The sequence below is a fragment of the Sabethes cyaneus genome, chromosome 2 (genome assembly GCF_943734655.1).
Source record: "Sabethes cyaneus chromosome 2, idSabCyanKW18_F2, whole genome shotgun sequence".
Lineage (NCBI taxonomy): Eukaryota > Metazoa > Arthropoda > Insecta > Diptera > Culicidae > Sabethes > Sabethes cyaneus.
Window position 1 is genome coordinate 206,263,266 of NC_071354.1, and position 19,145 is coordinate 206,282,410.

General features: G+C 40.0%; 1 protein-coding gene across 2 annotated transcripts in view; it reads right to left on the minus strand.

The window, feature by feature from the left end:
- LOC128734055 (bifunctional heparan sulfate N-deacetylase/N-sulfotransferase) overlaps window positions 1–19,145 on the minus strand; it is a 266,246-nt gene that overhangs the window by 96,601 nt on the left and 150,500 nt on the right. For both annotated transcript variants that reach the window (XM_053828039.1, XM_053828040.1), the window contains exon 3: window positions 15,190–16,168. In XM_053828039.1, the coding sequence (XP_053684014.1) occupies window positions 15,190–15,890 (701 nt within the window). In that variant the 5' untranslated portion in view covers window positions 15,891–16,168. The remainder of the gene's footprint in view (window positions 1–15,189; window positions 16,169–19,145) is intronic.

Consider the following 19,145-nt stretch of genomic DNA (forward strand, 5'->3'; position numbering starts at 1 on the left):
GCTCAGAACCATAGAAAACGCCTTTCACCGCTGAAAAAAAATAACAGATCCAAAATTAAACTCCAAATCTCCGAAAAAAGCCTTTAAAGATCAGAAAATGCCATTTTTGTTACACACCAGGAATCCTGCATTCAGAATTCCGGGAATTCCTATTTGTTAGTAAACGATTGATATCTCGGGGATTCCAACAACAGTTGGATTCTCATACAAGAAACCTGGTTCAATAAGCATGGCAATCTGTATGAATCTCTGCAGAATTCCTAACCAAAGACGCATACGATTTATACGCGTGGAATCCCAGAGGCTTTGTGCAAATCATTTTTGTTTATTCGGGTAGAGTAGGACTAAGAAAATTGATTCCAATCCTTCCAATCCTATCTAGAATCCTTTAAATCGGCATGATCTCTAAATAACTGAACCCCTATTCAAAATTTGTACCACATTCCAGGAAAATTTAAAAGCAGTTTTTTTATTTGGCGCTTACGGTACTCGCTTTTGGGTTATGGCTGTCGAAAAAAATCATATTGTTTTCTCTTTTTGGCAATCGGACAATTTTCGAAATGCGAAACTTTTAAACTACTGACTGAACCAATTTCAACGGTTTGGATATTAAAAGACAGACGTATTTTAACGGAATTTCTAGGAACAATGTAAAAACGGGGTCCCTAGAAACAATAGAAAAATTAGGTCTATAATTTTCAGAGAAGTAACAAGTAATGACTAAAATCAGAGCATTTTCAAATGTACCTACTTTTATCGTGGAATTGCTGGATACTCCAGTCCATGAAATCCACATCCACAAATGTGATTAGGCTATTGGAAATTATTTTTAAAGTTTTTGTTTTGTTTTGGCCTTACTATTGCACATTGCTTTACATATTATATTTCCAGTTTGACATTGACATCTAAAGCGAACGAATCCCGATACCAAATTTTATGTTTTCGGCAAAAATGCAAAGTGATAACGACAGACAGGGAACGCCCAGATACCAAAACTAGCCTAAACTGGATAACCTATTTCGTCGCGTCGCAAATCCGCCTTTCAGGCTTCTTTCTGTACCGTCGGTCGTCCGTCGGTGTCCGGTCGATGCCTGCCGCCTGTTGCCTACAGTAACGCGCGCATTCCTTCTGGCAAACCGAGCTGGCCGGTCACCCTCTGATAACAACGAGACGAACAGTTTTATCTTACGCTAGTCTGTCCCGACATTTTCTGCTCAGTTCATCGTTTGCTGCGGTCGGGTCAAGTTTACTCAACGAATTATGCGAAAGATAAATAATTTTTGGTAAAATTTTCCGTTTAGTTCGAAAGCACATGTTTAAAAAGGTGAAATTTCAGGTTATTCCTAGCTTCCGCGACTCTATCGGTGGCGGTTGTGACCTCCAAAACCTACAAATGTTCAGTGATTAACGAGGCCGGTTTCTGTTTTCTGGAAAATGTGATCATCAACAATTCCACCACAGTGCAGAACGTCGAATTCCCAAAGCATCCAGTTCTGCTCATAAAATCCGGATCCATCCCAAATTTTTCGAAGGACATCTACGAACGGTTCATCGGTGTTCGTCTGCTTCACATGTACAACCATACCCAAATCCGGAAGCTATTGATCGTATCCCGAAATCTCACAGAGATCAACCTTCAGCGTAATGGTCTGCTCGAATTCGACATAGAACCGCAGGAAGATCGAAGCCTTAAAACGTTAACCATCGTGCACAACTCCATCACCGTCATTCCGAAAACAATTCGCTATCTGGAAGGTCTGGAAAAACTATACTTGTACAATAATTCAATCGAATACGTCGATCTGGAACTGTTCAGCAATGCAACCGCCCTCAAGGTACTGTCGCTGTACGACAACAAAATCAAAACGTTGGACTCCAAGGCGGACCTTCGGTTCGCCCATCTCCAAACGCTTTCGCTAAGCAAGAACCGACTGTCCTACATTCCGTACTTCTTCGACGCATTTCCCGTTCTAAACGCTATTTCTCTTCGCAAAAACCTCTGGAACTGTCGCTGGTTGGAGTCGGCGGTAACTCACATGCAGCAGCAACGGATTCAGATCGCCCGGAAGGATTCCGTCTGCCGGGATCGCTGGATCGGGGACATTTGCTGCTACAAAACGGTGTGGGATTTCGTGTTTCAAATGCAGCGTGCCGAGCTACAGCAGGACCGTGAAGAGCTGCGGAAGCTTTCGCAGCAGAGCCAGGAACTGCGACATTTGGTCGAACGGTTGTCCGACAGTGTTCACAAGTTGGAGGAAGGAAGCAATAAAATGTGAATTCACTGCTGGGATGACAACCTGTTATCGAAACGTGGTTTTTTGTGTTTTTACTGTTTAAAATTTTGTGCGATAATTTTTATTTTAGCAAAGTGCAACTGCATTTGGCAATGTTTGCTTATCGCTGCTGCCGTCAGTGAATTGTGGAATGCGACTGGTCGCTGGTATTTTCTGATAACAGTGAGTTGGTGTGTGGCAAGGTTATTGACTGCTGGAGAGTACTACGATAGGAGAGTGTCATCGCTTATCGGAATAGTTTTGAATAAAAGTAATTTTTTTCATAAAACTGTTTGAATCTTTTCACTGACGATAAATCTGCGAGAACATATGGTCTTCCCGCACCTCGTTTTCCGAATTTTTTTTAGTGCCATAATTAATACTGATTTATTGCTTTCATGTGGCTTCTGTTTTATCGCGATTTATCAGTTTCAGTTTATCAGCTTATGCCGCCAGCTTATGCTAACAATGGCTTGAATAAATACTATTATACAATTATATTTTTATTGTGCCTTGGATAGCAAGCAGCGTTGATAAAAGTGTTTACGTCAGTAATAAAAGTGCTTAATTGTGGCTTGCAGGGCTCTGTCCACTCAGTTTTTGACAAATGAGATAATGTGTTTCAGCGTTTTACTCAACTTGAGCGATGTTCTCTAACATTATTGCCTGCTTGATTAATATGAGTCTACCAACCAAATCTAAACTTACAATTAAACGGTGATTCAATCATTCGAAATAAAATTACAATGTTTTGTTTAATAGAGGCCATTTTTCTTCCTTAGGAAAATAATCTACACACATACCGTGACTGCTGGTAATTCCGCGCACCTAAGGCGCAGACAATGTTATGATCTGAGTGAAAAATTCAAATGGTGAGTTAGAATAACCATAACTTCACCATCGGATAGAATTTTTAGTCCTTTTTATGAGAAAAATATGACAGTTGGTGTAAAGTTCCAATAAACAAGAAAAAAATGCTTCTGCCGGTTACGTGTCAGTGCACATTATTCCGCGCACTAATTTATGACTTGATTATAATTCCGCTCAGACGCGTACATAATTCCGCGCACTATATTTTCATCGTAATAATCGCAGACACAAAGTCTAAGAAAGCCCATAGGCAAAATTAGTCTAAAATTGAAACGAGTACATTTTAGATCCGGACTTCTGGTAGGAACTGGAACCATAGACAAACAGACTTAGCAACACAAACAAGCATGTGCATAACATCTTGGAGCATAATAAGAAAGAGTGCTAACACATGGCAACAACTCAATAAAAAATGGACTGCACTCATCAACGATAATAGATTAAAACTGCATAAAGCCGGAAAATGGCTCAAGCTAAAATGTTTGGACAAATTTCCTTGAATAGCCTCTAGGCAGTAGATACATTACACGATCGCTACATTTTAGAATTAGCTTAGCGATAATAATTATATTGATGACTAAACTTTGCTTCTTTATTTTTCTGTCACACATATTTACAATTATTGAAAAGGTATTAAACGCGTTCAGCGTAATTCGATAGTTTAGAGTTTTATTCTCGTTTGTGATGCTAAAATTACGCCATTTCACATTGGTCCAAAACTAAAAAAACGTGCGCACATGAATTTTGCGTAGGAAAAGTGTTTGTGAAACCTTTGCAAGTGTTGCTTAAAATTGAAAGCTCTATCCTTTGGTGGAATTCAACTTTTGATTAATCCCCCTAAAAGTAAAATAAAAAATTTATTGTTCGTCATTTTCCATATAACACATTGATGTGTTCTGCAAAGTTTTAGAGCATATTATTATAATAAATTTTGCTGAAGACAGTAACCTTCTATCTCTTTAGCGAAGATAAAAAATCCGAAGATTGAAAAAATCGTTAAACTCTGTTTTAGCTCTTTTTGTAATTGTTGTATGACTTTTTCATGTTTTACAAAGTTGTACAAATGGTAAAAATACACTACTATGCCAAATATAGTATACCTCTATGGCGACATCCATTTAGTACGTCACGCAAATTTCGACCAAAAACATCCCTTTGTAGAATTTCAATATAAAAAAAACCAATTTCGAGCCCGACTTACTCAACTAGTATATATCGGCAGACGGTTACGAATGAAACCTTCTGGATTTCGTAGCATTTTTCATATAGTTTCTAGTTCATGTAATTACTTAGTAGCCGGCTGCCGATAGTCGAGTAATTCGGGGTCAAAATTGGGGATTTTTTTTTATTAAAGGTTCTACAGTTCCTAAACAAGCAACCACAGATTTATACTATATTTAGCAAAGTTGTGTATTTTTCCTATTTGTACAACTTTATACAACATGGAAAAATCATACAACAACTACAGAAAGAGCTAAAATAGAAAAATTGATTTTAACAATTCATATCTAAGAAGTAGATTTTTTCTATCTTCGCTGAAGAGATAGAAGATTACTGTCTTCAGCAAAATTTCTCATAATAATATGCTCTAAAACTTCGCAGAACACATCAGTGTGTTATATTGAAACTGAAGAAAACTGAGTTTTTCATTTCACTTGTAGGGGGATTAATCAAAAGTTGAATTCCACCAAACGAAAGATCTTTTAATCTAAAGAAACTGTTGCAAAGATTCCACAAACCTAAAACCAATATTTCCTACTCAAAACTCTAGTGGGAACGTTTTGGTTCACTGATTTTGGATCACTGTGCATTTGGTGCTTTTCATTCCGTAAGGTACTGACCGGAATCCTGGTCATTTTCGCAGATTTCGTACTGAACAACCTTATTTGACTTTCTTCATCGTGTCTACAAAGTTTTCTGTAGAGTAATGCGTATTCTGCTATCCGTTTTTTCCCCGATATGATCCTGCTACATCCGCGCGGAATTATAAACAACACTAATTTATCACAACAAATCTTTAAACAAAACAAACAGAAAAATGAGTTATTCATAACTATTTCCATAAAACAGTTAAATGTACATCTATGTACCTATGTAGCACAAATTCATCATAAAAAATACTTTTTGGAGCGAAAAAAACCTTCCGATAATTTAGACCTCCGCTTAGAACAATTGTTAACAAAACATTCGGAAATCACGTTTTGGTCAGCGTGCAATGAAATGGCCTTTGGTTTGGCCAGACGAACGAAGCAAAAGTTGTCAGTTTTTAACAAAAACATTAAAGGAACATGGTATTCCATGATAGTATACTTATTAATGACGTTTTAGTGAAATTTACTGTTGAAAAATAGATTTTTAGGATGAGTGCGCGGAATAATGTGCTGCGCGGAATTACCCGCAGGCACGGTATTATTTTACCTATACTAAACATTGGGATAAATTGGGAAATAACGCTGGAAGAAAATCATAGCACTGAAACAACATATTGGGCGGCTTTGCAGCCGGCTGTTAGAGTACGGCAGCAAAACAATACTTGCAAAGTTTTTGAAAATAATTCTGCGAAAATACTGATCGTGACAACGCTTAAGTGGTTCATACGAAGGGTCCAATTTTGCACCACTTTTTCGAGCATTTCGCGCATGATCAGTGTAACATTATCTTCCAAGAGTTCAACCGTTGGTGCCTTTCCCTGGTACCCTATAGATGGAAGACCTTACGTACCGCAACACAAAGTAGTCTAGAGGTGTCAAATCACATCATCTAGACAACCAAAACTCTAAAATGAGAAGCTCAGTGCATCAATCTCGCCTCTTAATTGGTCCGTTGTTTCGCGTATTGTTTGGCATGTAGTGCCGTCTTGTTGAAATCACAGTTCGACCAGTTCCAATGTTTGCATTTGGAACAAATTACCTCTAGCAGGCCCTATTGATAGAAACGTGGCAGCCATTAATGAAAAATACGGACCAATAATTTGGCACCTGTCAGCTCTCTTTGCAGTAAAGAATATCAGGTCACGTTGTACTTGCTCGAAAGCGTTGTGAATTATCAAACATAATAGAACTGTTTTTTAGCACAAATGCACTTTTCATATAGGGGAATGTCGTCGTGGTTGGGCCGCCTTTTGACTTTCGCCCATAACTTGCGTTTCAAAAAGAATTTTTAAAATCTAAACAGATCGTTGGAAAGGTCTAAGAATAAGCTATATTTCTGGAAAATTTTGAACTGATTGCTTAAATAATAATAAAGTTATAGGCATTTACGTTAAGACGAAAAGTGTTGTCATACTCGGGTCACGTTGTACAGGTTGGGCCACCGCTCTTAATCCAAGAAATACGTATTGAAATTCTATGTAGAGACATCAAAAGAATGAATTTCGTGAGCAACGGCCCATATAAGTATAAATATCCTATTTTTAATAACATCTTTGCGAAATTTTTGGTGATCTTGTAAAATCAATATTACTACAATCACGTTTTCCGAAGTGTACTACTGCAATGAATTCCCGCGACTGACGTTCTCTAGCGAATATTGCGCTTCTGTGGTTAAAATTATGATGGCCCAACCATGACTACACTGGTGGCCCGACCTTTACAATAAGCGCTTTTGTAGCATTTACCCCCTTACCCTACCCAAACATCTAACTGGACGGAATTTTTCAATAGCCTTCGAATAGAGCACAACACATTTAATAAATTTTCAATATTTTTCTCGATAATTGCATTTCATGAATTATTTCTCGAAGAAAAGTTAACTGCACCTGGAAAACTTTTTTTGTACTGGTTCAATCAGTGAATTCAGTACGCGTGTTTTGAATACACGATTGAACCTCACAATATTGTGAAAAGTTAGCTGTCACTGTAAGAAGTTTTACAATGCTTGTACATCCCCAGTTACTAAAACTGAAAAAATCGTGGTGGCCCGACCATAACAGTGGCCTGACAATAACGACTTTACCCTACCTCTCGATCAGCATGGTTTTAACTAACATATCAGCTGCCACAAATCAGGTCATAGTTTATACGTTAAGATCGGTCCGGAAGAATCGGAATTATTTTGCAAACTATCGGGGGTTCCTTTAAGAAGCAATTTAGGTTCTCTGCTTTTTACACTATTCATCAATGAGCTTTCTATAGTGCTGACGAAGTTTAGATATACCTGTTCAAAACTATACTTCACAGCTTGAAACTTCAACAAATAATTAACTTATTTGAAGTGTAGGGTGATTTATGTATTTTGGACACGCGTTACGCCTCCTATATTTTGGACATTTTCCATTTGATTTTGCCGTAAAAGTCCAAAATAGAGAACGCGTAAGAACGCATACGATTTAATGTGCACTTTCTATTACGATCTTGTGTTATCTGGGTAACCCCGATGAGCGCTAGGAAAGCGGACGGATTGTAAACTTGGGACGTAAAATAATAGATTATTCAACTTCTGAGGGAGCACTCGAATGCTCTTCGACGTATTGAAAGGCGGCCGGTTCTATGTTTTAGCTGGACAGACAAGTACCGCTCGGTGCGACACGGTTCCTACCGACTCATGTGTGTAAAGCACGCATCTAGTGCTTTTGATAATTGAACGACAGTGTAAGTGCTCTTTAGTAGGCCGCTGAATGAGAAAGAAAAAACCCGAATGCGGTGCTTTGGTGTCCAACGCGACACTAATGGGTACAGTGGCAGCGAACCTTGCATTATTTCGTTTTTCGTTCTTTTCTGTCTTATACTTTCATATTTTGTGTACATATATTGAGTTGTTAGAAAACTCGAGCTCGAAACTCAAGCTCCGTACTCTGGCACGGTGTCGCACGGTTCACTGAACATGTATAGCACCGTACCATACAAAAGAAAAGAAAGCTCCGAGATGCGTTGTCCTATTCGTTTCCATATTGAGTTAACAAAATGCACCGAAACTGAGAGCGTGTTAACTATGAACGGAACAACACATTTTAGCACGATTTGCGAGGTGGTGTATGCTTTCATATATCTGATGATGGAAAGGTTAAACTGTACGTACCTTCAGGGATGGTCATACTATCTAGAACAAGAGATCTATAGTGGGGATTTCAACACATAGGCTATCCAGGAGGAGGAATAAATAAATAAATGATGATGAGCGCTAGCGCACACCAGCTGACCCATACAATGAGATTAAGACTAAGATCAACTTTGCTGCTTCCAAGATGATGACCGTACCTTCTTCCAGCACAAACTCCGATGCAAATATACTTGGAGGTCACTAAATCCGACAGCAACACAAATCGATCATATTCTGACCAACTGACAACACTTCTCAGATGTCATTAACGACACATCCTATCGTTGACTCGGACCAATACCTAGATATTGTTAGGAGGCGCCAAAAGTTATCTGTTATGAACAACATTCGCTAGCGACACCAGCCTCAGCTAAATCTCGCGCAGCTGCTATAAACTTAGCGCATTCACTTGAAGCTACGTTGCCGGCAGCGGACGAGTTTGACCCTTCTCGAGGACTTCTTCTACCAGAACATTCAAAGCATCCAGCAAAGGCTCTATGCGCGAACCGAAATGTGTCGGGATAAGAAAGGTACCCAGGTAACCAATAAACATTTCCAATGCAATTTAAATGCAAGCCAATAAGCATTTAAGTTGCCATAAATGCTACTTAAATGCTATTTTGGCAAAATATGCGCCTACTTTACTGCTAGCCCTCTTATAGTGCTGACAATGCTTATTTGCAACTAGTTACCGACAAGAAGAATTTAAATGGAATTGTGGATGCCAATTTATAACGGTTATGCAGTCAAAAGGCTGATAAACAGCAACTTGCAGTATAAAACGCCAGGGATGCTAATAAACGATTGATTTACTGCTTATATTAATGCTTATTGGTTACCTGGGTAGTATCTTGACGGACGATCGTGAGGTGACCGAAAGGTGCAAGCAGCACACAAGTCGGAGATCATGGCTGCGAACTGCGATGGAAGCAATTTTGACGGAGGGACAAACGTGTTAATAACGCCATAAATCAGCTATAGAACAATAAATCGGCTGAGCAGGATAGCTGGCATCTACACCGGTTAATTGTAAGAATTTGGAATACAAAACCGATATTGGAATTTGGAATACAACAGGAGAAGTCAAAGGATCGACGTTGTCACAAAGTTCTCTTCCAAATCATATTCTGCCGACTCTCACCAATAGCGGACAAATTTGAGAAAAGTTATCAGAGCACTTTCGTTGAAAAACGGTCAACGAAGGATTTAATCTTTACCATGCGGCAGACCATCCAAAAACGTCGTGTAGACAAAATCCAGATGCATCATCTGTTCATCGACTTCAAAGCTGCGTATGATACCGTCGACCACAAAAAGCTATAAAAACTCAAGGACGAGAAAGGTTTTCCTGACAATCTGATCAGATTGATTACGACTACGATAGAAGGTACGCAGTGCTGTATGTGCATGTGTATGCGCGAAATGGCGAGTACATTTGAATTCCACAGGAAGCTTCTTCAAGGTTTGTCATGCCTACGCTACAAGTTGCAATAAATCTAGTGGATACCAGCATGCGGGGCACGAAAAATTCGTCTGCTTTGCCCCCATGATATGGACATTGCCGGCGAAATATCTGCGATAGTGTCTGAACAGTACACCAGACTAAAACGTGAAGCTGAGCAGATTGGGTAAAAGGTAAAGACGACTAACTCAGAGTACATGCTTGCCGGAAGAACCGAATACCCCTTAGGTATTAAGTAGTAGTATAACAATCGGTGACAATGAGTTCGAGGTACGTGGACAAATTTGTCCACAGCGTATTTGTTTTATCAGCAGTAGTCTAACTTACAATGGGCTTTACAGGCAATTGCGGTCGAACAGATCGAGCGCCTGTTAAAAGTTTACCCTGTACAAGCCGTTCCGTTCTGGAGACCGGCTGTTCTTTAGAGCATAAGACGTGGACAAAACTCAACACTAACAGTTCACCAGTACCTTCTCAAGCGGAATCACTGCTTCTGACTCCTTCGCAATGTGATAATTGTACTGTTATTTTTAATCATTTTTATTCATCAAGACAATATGTTGGAAGGATAGAGCACCGTAGCGTGCGGTTGGCCAGACTGACCCCGCCAAGGGCGGAAGCTCTTAGGAGCTCCAAAAAGGGGCCTATATCTCAGTAAAGCATTAGGATCAACGTATGCATTAAAAACTAAATTGATTGTAGCGATTTTGCGTGCCACTTTATCAGTTGATTTGCAGGCAGCAACCATGGTGAAAGCCGTCAAACAACTACGCTCGATGCTTTGTTCGTACTTCCAGCGAAGATGTTGGCTATGATGAAGCACTTCGTGTCTGTCGAATAGAGCAATTTAACATTCGCAACATCTTCTTCCGCGAGCAAGGCGAAAGTACTGTTCGGAAGCCTGATTCCGGCCCCCCGGTAGTGCTGCGCGGAAGCTAAAAATGAAGATCGTAACCAAGGTGGCCTCATCATTCCGCGCCTTGGGCCGGGACGTCAGAGAAACCGGCTAAACGGTGAAGAAGTACTTGGTCAAAATGGACGTTTTTATGCGGAAGCGTCAGTCGAAGCTGGCCGTGCCTGAGCAGCAGCCAAACGCCTAGAGAACGACTGAAGGTGCTGAAAAAAACATCGGCGAAGCTCGATGTCGTGGTCATAATAGGCGACGAATACTATTTGACGCTGGACGCAACGATTGACAAAGGACCGAGTACTTTACGTCCGTGGAGGAAAAAGGTAAGTGATTACGCCAAGTATATCTTCCGCCCCAAGTTCCCGAAGAAGATTCTTCTGTGGCTGACGATCAGAGAGAAGGGCATGTTCAAGCCGCTGTTATTTCGTTCAGGGTTTATGGTGAACGAGGAGATACGAAGATACAGTATGAAGTACCTACCGGAAATTGGCGCCTTCAATAAAAAGTATCGCGCAAAGAATGTGGTTTTTTGGCCGAACCTGACCTTGGCCCATTAAATCAAGAGATCACTAGAGGAGATTAACCGGCTGAAGATAAATCTTGTTCCGACGATCACCAACTCTCCCAACGTCTCCCAATTGCGATCAATAGTAAATTTTAGGATGAAGCTCAAACGAAGCATTTACTTGAAAAATTTTGCGCCCAAACCGGAGGATCCTGATCACCAAGGCCACGAAAAAGTTTAATAAGATGCCGACGTCTATCTTTTGATCGGTCATAGCGAAGATTCTGGTGAACAGCTGTAAAGCCACCTGGCAGGGTGTCGAAGCGTTTTTATGGATGGTTTAATATATGACTCGTATAGTATTGGAGAAGGGCGAATGCGAAAAAGTGATAAACTTGGAACGAAATAAGAAATGAGGGGGCGCCAAATTGGGTTTTCTGCCAAAGCCGCCACTATGTCACGCTACGGCTCTGGATGGGTACAATAAGCTATAAATAAATAAATAAATAAATAAAAACTCGAAGAATACCTGCCAGTACTTGGAGTTTTCGAGAGATAAGTTCTTAGAGCGATTTTCGACGACGATCTCAAAGTTCGAAAGGGGGCTAAAGCTGATTGAATACGGTGGGCAAGAATGTCAGACCTTGCATAGATAGATAAATAAAAGAGATTCGCAGAGTGTCTTTGGGGCTCCTCACAGAGGAACCGTGTGGAGGCGTTCCGCAGAAGATTCGTACAGAGCGGCTTACTCAGAGAACCAGGATTTCTGTATGTTGGAATCCCCGGTACAGGAATCTCTTACTATGAAATAGAAATCGTCGAGAATCTGAAAGCAGGAATCTTCGAACAAAGTTTTCAGTAAAAGTGGTTAGCGGGGTGCCAAACTAGTTTTCGAGAGAATCGCTCCACGACGGATCAGATGTTTACCCTGTGGCAGTTACTAGACAAACTCCGGGACTTTAAGACGGCGTACGATTCAGTCAAACGAAACGAGCTGCGGCAAATAATGCTAGAACATAGCTTTCCGACGAAACTAATTACACTGATTCGTGTGACGCTGAATGGGTCAAAATTATGCGTCAGAATAGCGCGTGAGACCTCAGCCGCTTAAGTGACATTGGATGGACGGAAGCAAGAGGATGTACTCTCTAACCTACTATTTTATTTGCCTTGGAAGGTGTAATACGAAGAGCAAACGGGACTATCATCACGAAATCTCACATGCTTCTTGGTTTGGTGGATGACGTCGGATCAGCGGAAACAACCATAATGGAAGAGGTAAAATGGAAAACAGAGCATGGATCGCGAGCTGTATCAAGTATACAAGTATGCTGCTATAGCAAAGGTAGCACAATGTGGCAGGCTATCGTGGGCAGTGCACGTGACCAGAATACCCGACGGAAGAGTATCCAAAACTATTTAGTATAGAACCAGGAAAACACTGTAGCCGATGGATGTGCGCTGGAGAACCATAATTCATTTGGCGCAGGATAGATGGGGGACCGGCGCCAATAAAGTAAAATAAGTAAGTAAGGTTAGACCAAGCAGAACGAGATCTGACGGCGGCGCAGGGTGTCCAAGAAATTGAAGAGAGGCTGTCGACAATCGAGTTTATTGGACAAATTTTGTTTGTTAGGCCATGTCGTAAGATGGAAACCAATTAAATACAAAAGTAAAATATCTTATTTACTGGCATAAAAATCTTTCGCAGGTTATGATTAAATTTAGACAATACATAAAACAATACATAAAAAAATTGCTACAAATGAGTGCAATTGTGACACAATTAACTAATTTTAGACATTATAGACAAACGAGTGAGTTCAAATAATGTCAATTACATTAATATTAATGACTATACAATATTTACCAGACCATTATACATCCAAGCCCAAAGACAGACAACACTATAGTCTAAAAGTTACCGGACAAAGACTGTTTAAACTTTGTAATTCACACGCAAATTACAAAATAGGTCACAATTAACTAATAAAAGACACATTCTAGAAGCCCTGAAGAAGATCTAAACTAAAGATCGAAACGTTGGCGTAAAATAAAACAAATCTTCCACTGCATTTAAAGATTGAACAGCCAGTCCTCCAACCCATAAAACCTAGATTTTGTGGTCCTGCTCTGTAACATTCTAAATATTTTTATAGGTAATCTGGTAAATAAAATTGCGACGCTAACAGCCCTAACAAAATAACGAAATTTTAATAAGTTTACAAAATAGGGGGGAAGAAAGGAAAAGGAATTGCAATTGCTCAGGGTGTTACAAAGGTTGATGAAAATCAAAGCTTTATAGCACATACACGTGTTGTAAACACTTGCTTACATTATCAATCACTGGTACAAGTTTAATTAGAAAAAAACCTGCAGTCATTGTTAGTAGAGAGTTGTTTTCAAGAACAAACCTAAATTTGGCCCGTGGTGAGCTTCAGAACCTTGAAAGCCTTGCAAATAAAATGAATAATAAAACAAACGCGTAGTCGTGGAAAGGTCAAATTCTGTTGTGTGCGGCTTCAGTTTAAAAATTAATGTCGTTGCAAACATTACATCAATTACAATTCACGTCAAATATTTTGCCTACCCATTCGTATTCACATTCAGATCAGCGCTCTACTGATCAACCATTAGTGTTTGCATAAGGCACTGATTTGCATTATTAATTACCCACTGTGACTGTGACTGTGCGTCGTGACACAGCCAAAAGCACCAGTTGGCACAGAACGAACGCGCCTAACCGGGAGGGAAATGACCATCTAAACAGTGCTGCACTCAATTACCATTGATCGACTACTCCCACTGCCAAACTGCGATGTTTTCACAATGGTCTAGGATTGGTGGATTCTTTTTTGGTGGAAGTTGGTCCACACCCAGCCGCAGTTAAAGCCACTAAACGCCACAATACAACCCGCTGTGCAGTCGGCTGGGCCCGGCTCGGCTCGGTCTCACACTAGTGTGGTGGACCGTATGTCAGTTAGAGTGTGTAATTGCAACCCGTTATAGTATATTCAGATGATAGAATAATCAACACTAGGACGGAAATTCGACAAGGAGGAAGTGTGGACGATTCGCCCGCCGACAACAGCGACGGTCGAAATATTGCCACAGCAACAATAGTAATGGGGGTCCATTAAATGCAGTCCAATTGTGTGCTCTCAAACCCAAACCAATTTGGCGATGGTTCCACACATCCGTACACCACACACACCAGATGACCATTTTCGTTTTATTTCGTCTGACAGCCGCGATTATTTATAGATGACAACGATGCGATGGGAGGGTTGCTTTAATTCACTCCGGAGCATGGTAGGGAAGATAAAAAAAACGTTCAATTTCATAACAGTGAATGGGAAAATGAATTCCGGAGAATATTTATCGTTTGATGGTCATGTCCTGTATGGACTGTACACACGTTGTGGAAACACTGCCGATTATTTGCTACACACAACAACGATGATTAATCGGAATTGAAAACCAATTTGCAACAGTTATACCTTCCACCCCTTCCCTTTGGACATTCCGGGGTTCGGAAACAAGAGACTGAATATTTGCAATTTCAATATTTCAGTTGCATAAATAAATGGAAACTGTTTGATGTATTTTGATGGAACTATTTTGTGAATAAATATGGGTTTGCTGTAATTATTATTTATTTGAAAGAGCTGATTTAGTGTGTTCCTATCGGGTGCCATTTGGTAACTGTATTGAAATCTACTTGGGAAGCTAATTAAATGGGGCGTTCCTCATCAAAGTTAATCCGACATGAATTGGAATGCCAATGGTATTAAACATCGTATCAGTTTGCGAACAAGCAGATAGTAACTGATTGAAATGTGATAACGTGAATATAGCTTCTCTATCTATGTCGTTAAATATAATTCAGCCACTTACTAATGGATAATATCGTATCACAAACGTATCTGCGTAACCGTGAAAGACTCAGATTAACGTTAAAATTAAAATCTGATTTAATAAAATGTATCAGGAAAACATCCAACAATCCGAGGGTGAAGCAATGAAACCGAATATTATCACCATAAAATAATGAGTTTGTAAAAGTGGACCAAATTGGCTTCTACGCTTCAGTAAATCAAAAGCAAAAACAAGAAGATGTTGCGCCACTTACCTAGCTATCGGTGAGCTATCCATATAGTAGTTATAATACAGCATGGAAAATATCGTTACTATCACTAACGCGACGGCACATATCCGCAGGTTCAGTCCTTTGGTCAGGTAGATGCAGCACCGTGCGAGGACGTTCGCATTGCCGGACCCACTAGCGCCGTGCGGTCCGCTGCTGCCACCGAAGAAATAATTAGCCTTACTACTATTGCTTCCACTACCGCTACTGTTACTACCGCTACTACCACCGTTTGTGTAATGGCCACTACTGCTGCCACTGCTATTTACAACGCCTTTTGCTGTTCCGCCGATACCATTGAAGCCATGGATCGTACAGGACGAAGTCGAGCGCATCATTGCATACCCATTGTGGTTCGTTTTGTCAGCTAAAGTTGAGCTGGTCGTCAGTTTCAGACAACCTCCGCTCCCGTTCCCGTTTGCGCCTCCACCTCCGCCTCCGCCACCGGGACCGGGTCCATCGCTGGCATTCCCAAGCAGCAGAAAAGTCGAATCGGAGTCCGAGCTGTCGTGCAGGAAGCTGTTTAGTGTGTTCATCGCTAGGGACTGCTGCTGCTGTTGCTGCTGGTGCTGGCTGCTGTGTTGATAGTGCGGGTGGCTGGTCGTGGTCATCATCAGATCGTGACTGCTGGCTGATGGCGAAGACGAGGCGCTCCATAGTTTTGTACTCGAGTCGGATCCTTTCATGGTGCGAGATTAGTGCCCACACCTCCCGGATATGGTGGTATGCTTGCGTATGGTTCGTTCGTTAGAATTTTTTTTTGAGCCGCCACACTAATAAGAAATTTTGGCCAAGTTTTTTCCTCCCGGAAGCTCGGCGGTTGTGAACTACTTTTTTTTCGCACGACCAGTATGATGATTAATCCGATGAACGTGATGTAATTTTGGATGACATTCTTACGCAAGAGCTACTCTACTACTAGGGCTAGGGCTGGACAGTCGCTTCTGGTGAACGTGTTGCCTGCCTGTGAACGAAACGGAAAATACGACAGCAATGAATTAGCAGCAGCATATCTGGAAAGCTCATACAATCTGAGCATCGTTAGATGCGAATTACGAGTGACAATGTGGCAGTTTGTATACTGAGTCAGTGGGTATTGTGGTAATTCTGGGAAGGATTTCAGCAGGACACATTACGTTGATAAAGTTTTCGTCGTTTCAAAATCGTTATTTGAATATGCTCTGCTCATGGCACATTGATTTACAGCTAAATCATCATGCGTCTCCATCATAGTGATTATAATGGAGACGCCTGATGTTTAACACATTTGTGGAAACAATTTACAAGTATGAATATACTTGTACACTTACAAATATGAATTCAGCAGTTTTCAAAAATAAAGATAGAAAAAAAATACAAAAGAAGGTACGAAACAGGAAAGAAATAAAGTTGCAAATAGAACTTGTACAGGTCCTAAGCAGCGTTCCTTTCGTAGAAAAAGTTTGATTTACGACCATAGTTTTATGCCAAAAGTTAACTTTTTATAAATTAAATCAAAAATTTCTTAAAAATAAGAAGAATAATCGATACACTGTATACGCTCATCCACAGACGAGACGAGGCCTTTAGACTTCTACTTACCAGATTGAATCTAAAAGCAATTATTGCCGCATTTTAAACTCAGCCAGTTTACGTTTAAGCACTAACCCCGAATGAACTCGCTCCAGCTACCAGCCTACCACTTTCTCAGTAAGTGATAGGTAAGCCTGAAGCGTACAGCAAAAGAAACAATAGTTCAAAATAATGGACCCAGTGGTAAGAGTACCCAACAGAAGAGGAACCCCGAATGAACTGCGGGTATTCAGTTCCCCATACTAACTTTGGATTTAAGTTAGGTTAAGCTCTCTTTCCCTTTGAGTATATAAGAGAGTGTGAATGCGTAAAAGTGTGGATACGTGTGGTCGGGAGTACGGGTGAGAGCGTGGTTGGCATCGATTCACTTCGAGAATACCGCGGGTAATCGGTATCCCACGCTAACATTAGAATTAGGTTAGGTTAATTATGCTGTTATACATATTTTTTTTGTAACTGTTGACTATCGGCCCGCTAGTGTCCAATGGAACGGGTGCTTGTTTAGATATTTAAATATTAAAGGGGGAAAATAGCAAGAACAGAAGAAGAAGAAGAAGAATGATTGAATGAATTGTCTGCGTAAAAGATACATGTGCGCAGTCTTCAGCAAAGTTGTTTATTTTCATGATATGCAAATGATTGTAGAATATTATTGTTCTCTAAATCCTGCAGTTTAAAGTATGTAACTGGTATTTTGGTTAATATAACTGGTTTTTGGTTTCTGTCATTAATGGCGACGAATATTTCAAAAGCTTTGATAGTTATAGAAATGGTGTCTTCGGCAAAGATTTATATAACAAGATCATGTTCAACTTTGGCAAAGATACTAACCCAAAAATTGGATTTCGAAGAGTCGGCACTTATAATATACAAAAAAAAAAGAATCTGAAGCCAAAAACAACTATTAAAAAAGTTATTGAAAAAATTCTTGAATTCATAAATTTGTACAACCAAAGCTCACCTATGAGATATGTTTTAAATCTATTATTAGTTTTCATTTAAAAGCGATTAATGTTACATTGAACAATGTTAGCATTTTTTTCAAAATTATTGTACAGGTTTAGCCGAAGGGTGCCCGAGCTTTATGACATGTTGCACGTGGGTGTAGTCTTTATCTAATCAAATCAGATTTCATTCTAACCCAGCCAATTCTTGAAACCATCCTGGACAATGACGATTACATGAAACTATCATATTTTTTGTCAACGACCAGGCCAACCGCTCAGTAGCACCGCAGAGAGAATTCCAAGATATCAAGTAGAATCCAAAATAATTACGTTCGTTCAACTGCTTGAAATTAAGGAAACGGAAGAATGCAAGGACGTCCCGTAGCAAACGTTTCGTATCTATATCTATAAAAATGAATTTCTGTTTGTCTGTCTGTCTGTATGACCCTTATCGACTCGGAAACTACTGAACCGATTTGCATGAAAATTTCTATGCAGAGGTTTTGGGGCCGAGAAAGGTTTTTATGACGGTTGCAGACCCCTCCCCTCTATGGAAAGAAGGGTTTTCATACAAATGGAAACGAAATTTCTGCATGACTCGAGAACTAATCAAGCAAATGAAAGCAAGTTTGGCATGTGGGGATTTTTGGAGACAAGATTTTTTTCTATGATGGATTGAGACCTCTCCTCCCTCTGGAAGGAGGGCTCCCACACAAATGAAACACAAATTTCTACGTAACTCGAGAATTATTCATGCAAATGGAACAAAATTTGTCATGTGGCATCTGAAAGGTGAGTCTCATACAAATTAAACACGAATTTCAACCAAACATCAGAACTGTCCAGGCAACTAAAACACAAAATGTATATTTCTCGGGTAAGAAGCATGTTCTGATAGAAGTTTGAAGTTTGATGGAAATTAAGGAAGGCGGTTGCTTGAGCTACTTTCAGTGCTACCGTGAATCATATTCTGAGCAGTCACGACATTTTTATGATTCTCTGCTATTATAAATATTCTAGATTTAAATTAACAACATTGATAGCAGCAACGTGTAGTACCGTAGCACTATAATATCTGGATAATGGGGATAATGGGAATTAAAAGTCGGTCAATAATCGAGTATATTTTTCGTTTTATAAACTTATCCACGGTGCCTAATTCTGCGCACTTTCTTGCCCATGTTCCTAATTCTGCGCATGTTTGTTCCTAATTCTGCGCAACCATGTTGTTTATGCCTTTATACGCTGAAAGCACATCAAAAATCCGAAATTAGCTATGACCCTAATTAAATCCATGATCCGGTCTTCTTGTGCTGTACAGGTGGCACAGGAAGATTGTTATCATTTTGATTGGCTCATTTTAAATATTTTATTCTCGATAACGTGAAGGGCGAATTGATTCGGGTTTTTTGCATGCTGAAA